Consider the following 7,500-nt stretch of genomic DNA (forward strand, 5'->3'; position numbering starts at 1 on the left):
CCAGCATGTCGCGTTGAAGGCAGGGATGCGGGTCCCCAGACTCCTGACACACGGGGTGCATTATCTGCCCCCCCCCCCCCCCCCCCCCCCTGCCACTGACTCCCTCCAGCCCACCCTGTCCCCTCTCTATCTCGGGCCTGGGAGCTGTTTCCGGCTGATGCGGGTGGCTTATCTGGTGAAGGGGTGCCCCTTCCCCCAACCACTCAGGAAATGACCTCTGGATTCTTGACCCTGGGGAACCCAGGCTCCTTCCGCCCCAGCTGGTTCCCCTCCTGAGGATGGGCCCGACTCAGACACTCCCCCCTCCATCCAGTTCCTCGGGTCGCCTGTGTCTCTCCCACCCTACCGCCTCTTTCTAACCTGCCTCCGGCTCTGGGAATCCTGGGAAAGCAGGAGATTGGGGTTGGGTTTGGGGTGGAGGGAGAAGATACCTTCTGGGTGAGGGGTAGGGGTTAGAGACGGGGCTGCTGGACAAAGAGTGAACCGGCTCCTCTCTGCCCCTCGGAGCTAGATGACTCCGGGAAGGTGCGGGACCCGCAGCTGGTGCGCATGTTCCTCATGATGCACCCCTGGTACATCCCTTCATCCCAGCTGGCGGCCAAGCTGCTCCACATATATCCTTCCAGGTCTTACCCCGCAGCCCAGCCCCCTAGCCAGCCACTGGTCCCATGGGTTTCACTCTAGAGGCAGACCCTCTTGCGTCCCAGAGTTCAGGCTCAGCCCAGCCTCCCTAAGGCCCAGGCGGTCCTGACTGCCTCCCCAACCTAGGCCTTGCCCCCCGCTCCCTACAGACTGGGACCCTTCCCTACTGTCAGCTTGGTCTGCCTCTTGCCTCTGCCAGAAACCAGGCCCTGCTCTCCGCGCCCCCAGAATCTAGCCTCTTCCCTCTCACCTCCCTCCCCTGCTCAGCGCTCATCCCTCCCTGCAGCCTCTGTCCGGAGCCTCCGCCTGGGCCTGCCCCACCCCTGCTCCAGGTCCTTCCCCCAGCATTTCTCCTGGAACCAGGCCCTGTCCCCTGCCTCCCTTTCTAGATGTAGGCTGCACTCTGGTTTTCCTTAACTCTCTGTCACCTACCAACAATCCCGGAAGGACAACTCCAGCTCCATGCAGGTGAAAACATGTCATCTGGTCAGGTGAGTCCTCCCTCCTGGGGCACCTTCCCCTTCCTCCCCTGCCCCAGGCCCTGGCCTGACAGTTGGTCATGCGGGCTTGCCCCCGGGCTCTGTCCATGGTGGGCGTGTTGCCACAGGCCTGCCCGTTCTGGTCCTGGCCTAGGTTTTCTCATCTGTCCAAAGAGGGTGGAGAAGGACAGAGCCAGGACTGGGGGAACCAGGGTCTGAAGCTCTCTCCCCCTTTTGTGGGGAGTTACAACGGAAGGGGCAGGTGGGGGAGGGGCCACCTTGGGTGACTCCCACTGTCCTGCAGGTACTGGATCTCAGCATTCCCAGCAGAGTTTGACTTGAACCATGAGCTCGCTGAGCAGATCAAGGAGTTGAAGGCTCTGCTGGACCAAGAGGGGAACCGCAGGCATAGCAGCCTCATCGACATCGAGAGCGTGTGCGTGGGGGGAGCCTGGGGGCAGGGCAGGCGTTCGGCACCCTACACTGTCTGTGCTTAATAAATGTTTGTTAAATTGAATGAGTGAGGGTCATGTCCCTCTCTTGCTTAAAAGCCTTCTGTGGTTCTCTGTCGCCTTCAAAATGTCTCGGCTGGGGATTAGGGCCTCTCATGGCATCTGCCTCACCTTCCACAGCCCTGCGCGCATCCCACGCACCTCATCCCGCAGTCACGCGGGTCCACTCGCCATTCTCCAGCCCTGCATCCTCTCCCATCACCATGCTCTGCTCGTACCGCTCCCCTTGCATCTCTGTGTTACCACATGCAGCTCCGGCGTGGAGTGTCTGTGGGCTCGGGGGGCCCAGGCTTTTCCGGGGCAGGACGTGTTTTCCCTCCTCTGCTCCCCTGTGGCACTTTGTGCAAAGACCTGTACACACACCACGCTGTTTCGTGATTGTTTGTTTCTGTGTCCGTCTCCCTCAGTAGCCTGTGAGCTCCTCGGGGGCAGGACCCATGTCTTGCTCATCTCTGACCCCCCGCGTCTAGCACAGTGTCTGGCACAGAGTACGTCTTCCATGATTGCGTGTGGAGTGCATGAGGAGGGGGCGACTGCAGGAGCTCTGGGACCGGGGGCAGTGTGGAGGTCCTCAGTCAGCCCGAGTGGCATGTGTGTGCATGAGGGGGGGCGTCTCCGGCAAAGGGCTCACTGCCCTGCCCCCCCAGCCCCACCTACAAGTGGCAGCGGCAAGTGACCCAGCGGAACCCAGTGGGACAGAAAAAGCGCAAGATGTCCCTGCTGTTTGACCACCTGGAGCCCATGGAGCTGGCAGAGCATCTCACCTACCTGGAGTACCGCTCCTTCTGCAAGATCCTGGTGTGGCCCGAGGGCCTTCGGTCAGGGGTGGGGTGCAGGCTGGGGCTGGGGTCCCAAAAGGGCAGTATCCTTGGGGTGGGTGGGGTCACAGGGTGGGCGGCTGGTTTCAGTATAACCACCACAGGGCACCTGGAGGGGAGGAGTGGCTGTGGGTGAAGGGAGGGGCTCCCCAGGTCCTGAGGCTGCTCCCGCCCCCAGTTCCAGGACTATCACAGTTTTGTGACTCACGGCTGCACCGTGGACAACCCTGTGCTGGAGCGATTCATCTCCCTTTTCAACAGTGTCTCGCAGTGGGTCCAGCTCATGATCCTCAGCAAGCCCACCGCCCCGCAGCGGGCCCTGGTCATCACACACTTTGTCCACGTGGCAGAGGTCCTGTCCCTCCCTGTTCCCTCCCTGCCTCCCCAACTGCCAGGACCCCGCGGCCTCCTCTCCGGAAAAGCTGGGCCAAATTCTGGACCCATTCAGTGATGCCCCCGACTTCCGCCCCCCCCCTTTGTTCCCCAGAAGCTGCTACAGCTGCAGAACTTCAACACGCTGATGGCGGTGGTCGGGGGCCTGAGCCACAGCTCCATCTCTCGCCTCAAGGAGACCCACAGCCACGTTAGCCCCGAGACCATCAAGGTGCCTGGGGCCGGGGGGTCAGGGGAGCAGCCTCGTCCAGCCCTGGGCTCCGCCTGCCTTCCCAGGCCTGGCTCCCCTGGGAACTCACAGCAGCGGGTGCTGGGCACTCCCGCCCTCATTTGACAGAGGGGGAAACTGAGGCTTGGAGGGATCAAATGCTTTCGCCATGTTACACAATGAACGTGGCAGCGCGGGGCTCACAGGCCTGCCTGACTCCAAAGCTGCTGTTTTCTCCTCCTTTTGTCTTGCTTTGCATATTGGGTGACACACATACAGAAAAATCTATAAACATGTACAGTTAAAAGAAAGGTGAGAAAAAAAAAAGAAAGGTGAGGAAGAAAACACCCAGTGACACCACCCAGGTCAAGAGCTAGAACATCGACAGCCCCTGAAGCCCCCAGCGCCTTGGAGCATAACCCCCTCCCCGACAGAGTGACCAATGTCCCGCCTGTTGCCACGGTGACCCTGCTTTTCCTTATGGCTTTACCCCTCAGGCATGCGCCCCAAAACAACGTGGGTTTGTGTTGCCTGTTTTTGAGCTTTCTATAAATGGGATTATGTTGTTTATGTTCCTTTATATCTTCTTTCATTCTGTTATGTGGAACACGCGTTCATTTTCATCACTACATAATGTTTTTTTAATATATTTTTATTGATTTTTTACAGAGAGGAAGGGAGAGGGATAGAGAGTTAGAAACATCGATGAGAGAGAAACACCGATCAGCTGCCTCCTGCACACTCCCCACTGGGGATGTGCCTGCAACCAAGGTACATGCCCTTGACCGGAATCGAACCTGGGACCCTTCAGTCCGCAGGCCGAAGCTCTATCCGCTGAGCCAAACCGGCTAGGGCCCCACATAATGTTTTATTGTAAGTCCACTCCGATGTAGGATCTACTCCACAGTTGAACATGTGGGGTTTTCTGCACTCGGACTGTTAGAACGACACCCCCAAGAACATCGTTCTAATTATTCCGGCGCGGCTTTGCCTCTCTCAGCCTCAGTTTCTTCTCCTGTTAAATGTTGATGACCCGTGGCCAGGCCTGGCGTACAGGTGTGGTGCTTGGTAGTGGGTGTTCCCTTGAACTCATGACCTATTAACTCTGACCCTCAGGGGCGAAGGGAGCCAGTGCTGTGGGACAGTGCCTTTTCACCCATCCCTGACTCAGATCCTCATCCTCTCCCACATTTCTAGGGCTGAGTGGGGGGTGATGTTGAGCCAGTGATGGGTGTATGTGTGTGACCTTCCGCCCTTTGCCCCCAGCTCTGGGAAGGTCTGACGGAACTGGTGACGGCCACCAGCAACTACGGCAACTACCGGCGGCGGCTGGCAGCCTGCGTGGGCTTCCGCTTCCCCATCCTGGGCGTGCACCTCAAGGACCTGGTGGCCCTGCAGCTGGCACTGCCTGACTGGCTGGACCCTGCCCGGACCCGACTTAACGGGGCCAAGATGAAGCAGCTGTTCAGCATCTTGGAGGAGCTGGCCATGGTGACCAGCCTCCAGCCACCAGTGCAGGCCAACCCTGACCTGCTGAGCCTGCTCACGGTGAGGGCAGGCACCGGGCTGACGACCACGGCGGGCCCTGGGTCCCCACATGGCTGCAGGCCTGGCCGGGGGCTCTTGGTTTGGAGCAAGGGACTGAGATCCAGCCTGGGCTCCGGGCTTGGAGTGAATTCTGAGATGGGCTCCAGGCTCCGGGCTCCAGGCTCCGGGCTCCAGGCTCCAGGCAGGACTGTGGCCTGAGGTCTGCTCTCAAGGTTGGCGTGAGGGTCCTGGGTTGAGTTACCAGCAGTTCTGGGCTTGACCTTGGACCTGGTTTTGAGGTCTAGGGTGGGAGCTGGGTTCTAATCTAGATCTGAGCCAGGTTCTAGACACTGGGCTGGGGCTTAGGTTTTCGGTTTAGAGGGATTATTAGCTACCCCCAGGCTGAAGTCTGAGCTGGATTGGATTCTGAATGCTGGGTTGGCTTCTAGGTTGGGGGTGAATTTGAGGTCTTGGCTGGGTTCTGACCTGGATTCTTTTTTTAAAATTTTATTTTATTAACAGATAGGGGGGAGAGAGAGAGAGAGAGAGAGAGAGAGAGAGAGAGAGTGAGAGAGAGAAAGAGAGAGAGAGAGAGAAACATCAACATGAGAGAAGCATTTATTAGTTGCCTCCCATCATGCACCCGACCTATTGGTGTACAGGATGATGCACCAACCAACTGAGCCACACCGGCCAGGACCTGACCTGGCTTCTGGCTGAGGCCTTGACAGTGCACTTTGCTCGAGGTTTAGGGGGAGCTTGGCCTGTGGTCTGTGTGCTGGGCTGGCATGTGGCTGCTGCGGTGTGTTCTCAGCTGGCCTTGTCCTGAGCTTGTCTTCTGGCCTGGGCTCCGGCTGAGCTGCTGTCTCTGCTGGACCTGTGACCTGGGCTCCAGGCAGTGGGGTCCTGAGAGCAGCCAGGCCTGTGGCTGACAGACCTCTGTGTCGCAGGTGTCGCTGGATCAGTATCAGACGGAGGACGAGCTCTACCAGCTGTCCCTGCAGCGGGAGCCGCGCTGCAAGTCCTCGGTGAGAAGGGGACTCTCCTTCTCCACTCCTACCCCAGCCACTGCCCGCCCTTCCCCCCACCCGGTCCCAAGCCCAGGATGTGAGGGCCTTTATTTGGTGGGGAGTTTTCCCAGTGGGAGGGGTTAGGTGGGTGTGGGTGGTCCTAGGGCAGGCTCAAATCGAGGCTCCAACTTAGCACCCCTCCTGCCTGTTGTGCAGGTTCCCTTACCCTTGGCTTCTCCTCTCCGCTCCCCTGGGCTCTGGGCTCCCCCACCTCTGGCTCTCGCTCAGGCCTGACCATTCCCACAGCCAACCAGCCCCACCAGCTGCACCCCGCCGCCCCAGGCCCCTGTGCTGGAGGAATGGACCTCAGCGGCCAAACCCAAGCTGGACCAGGCGCTCGTGGTGGAGCACATCGAGAAGATGGTGGAGGTGAGACAGTGCGCCAGGCTCTGAAGCCTTAGGACGCTGGTTTTGCCAAGTTCAAGGGCCAGCACTCGCTCTCCGGAAGGCATGGGCTATGGGAGAGGGAGGTGGGGGGGGATGGACAGCTGCCCACATCTGGACACCCTTTCCCACGGACTGAGAGCGCAGGCAGGATGAGCTGATGGTGCTTTTTTCTCCTGTCCTCTGCGTCCCTCTCTGTCCCAAAGTCTGTGTTCCGGAACTTTGACGTCGACGGGGATGGCCACATCTCTCAGGAAGAGTTCCAGATCATCCGTGGGAACTTCCCTTACCTCAGCGCCTTTGGGGACCTCGACCAGAACCAGTGAGGAGGGCTGGGGCCGGGGAGGGGGAAGGCAAGCTCACTTCCCCTTGAGGTTCAGTTTCCTTCTGTGCACGGTCAGGCCATTGGACCAGACGCTCTCGGCAGAGAAAGCTGCCCCTGTGGGGAGGAACTCTTTTTTTTTTTTTTTTTTTAATATATTTTATTGATTTTTTACAGAGAGGAAGGGAGAGAGATAGAGAGTTAGAAACATTGAGGAGAGAGAAACATCAGCTGCCTCCTGCACATCTCCCACGGGGGATGTGCCCGCAACCCAGGTACATGCCCCTGACCGGAATCGAACCTGGGACCCCCCAGTCCGCAGGCCGACGCTCTATCCACTGAGCCAAACCGGTTTTGGCTGTGGGGAGGAACTCTTACTTACCCAGGGTCACAGGGCTCCTGAAAGCAGCCAGGCCTGTGGCTCACCCATTCCGACAGATGGGGCCTCCACCGGCATCTTACAAAGACGGTGGCCTGGGCACTGCTTCTCCACCAATGCCGTTTCATTTGCGGGGCTCCCAGCTGGTGCACAGTGTGGGCAAGTGGAACCCCTGGGTAGCCTGTTTTAATGAATAGATAAGAAAGGCCTGTAATTAGCACCCACTTGCTTATCAACAATTCACAAGCTGACAATTTGGACAAACAGCTGGTTGTCTGAGGTAGGTTAAATGTGCCCCCTGCAACCATAATCATATCTGTTTTGCTGAACAGATAAAATTCCAGTCAAAATTTACAGGTCAAGATATTTTTAAATGTTAAATGTTGACCTGTATTTAAAAACCTGGTTTTTTCCATAATGCAAAAATCCCTGGTTTAAAAAAATCAGGTGGTAAAATAGATTTGTAATAAACAAAGTGTATACAGTAAGAAGTGAAAAGTCGCCTTCCTCCTTTCCTAGCTGAAGAGGTTATTATCATAACTTCCTAGTAAGCCCCTTGGGTTCCTGGTTTGGCAATATGTGTATCCTTCCAGTCTTTTTTTCTTTTCTTTCATGCATGTGCAAATTGACAGATTTTGTTTGCCTGTGTTTGCGTCACGGACAAACAGAATTATAGCATAAATCCAGCTCTGCCCATGGTGTTTGTCGTAACTGTTTTGTTTCTCCACCCAGAGTGGAGACAGAGCTCCATGTTATCTCCCTGGGC

The 7,500-nt window shown here is 57.5% G+C and overlaps 1 protein-coding gene across 1 annotated transcript in view; it reads left to right on the forward strand.

Moving 5' to 3' along the window:
- Positions 1 to 455: 455 nt before the first annotated feature.
- Positions 456 to 7,500, forward strand: part of RASGRP2 (RAS guanyl releasing protein 2) — an 11,898-nt gene continuing 4,853 nt past the window's right edge. Inside the window, exons 1-10 of the mRNA XM_006771601.2 lie at positions 456 to 614; positions 1,071 to 1,133; positions 1,426 to 1,557; positions 2,281 to 2,431; positions 2,630 to 2,803; positions 2,939 to 3,055; positions 4,319 to 4,600; positions 5,530 to 5,607; positions 5,896 to 6,018; positions 6,240 to 6,355. Coding sequence (XP_006771664.1) covers positions 550 to 614; positions 1,071 to 1,133; positions 1,426 to 1,557; positions 2,281 to 2,431; positions 2,630 to 2,803; positions 2,939 to 3,055; positions 4,319 to 4,600; positions 5,530 to 5,607; positions 5,896 to 6,018; positions 6,240 to 6,355 — 1,301 coding nt within the window. The 5' untranslated portion in view covers positions 456 to 549. The remainder of the gene's footprint in view (positions 615 to 1,070; positions 1,134 to 1,425; positions 1,558 to 2,280; positions 2,432 to 2,629; positions 2,804 to 2,938; positions 3,056 to 4,318; positions 4,601 to 5,529; positions 5,608 to 5,895; positions 6,019 to 6,239; positions 6,356 to 7,500) is intronic.

The sequence above is a fragment of the Myotis davidii genome, unplaced genomic scaffold, assembly GCF_000327345.1.
Source record: "Myotis davidii unplaced genomic scaffold, ASM32734v1 scaffold425, whole genome shotgun sequence".
NCBI lineage: Eukaryota > Metazoa > Chordata > Mammalia > Chiroptera > Vespertilionidae > Myotis > Myotis davidii.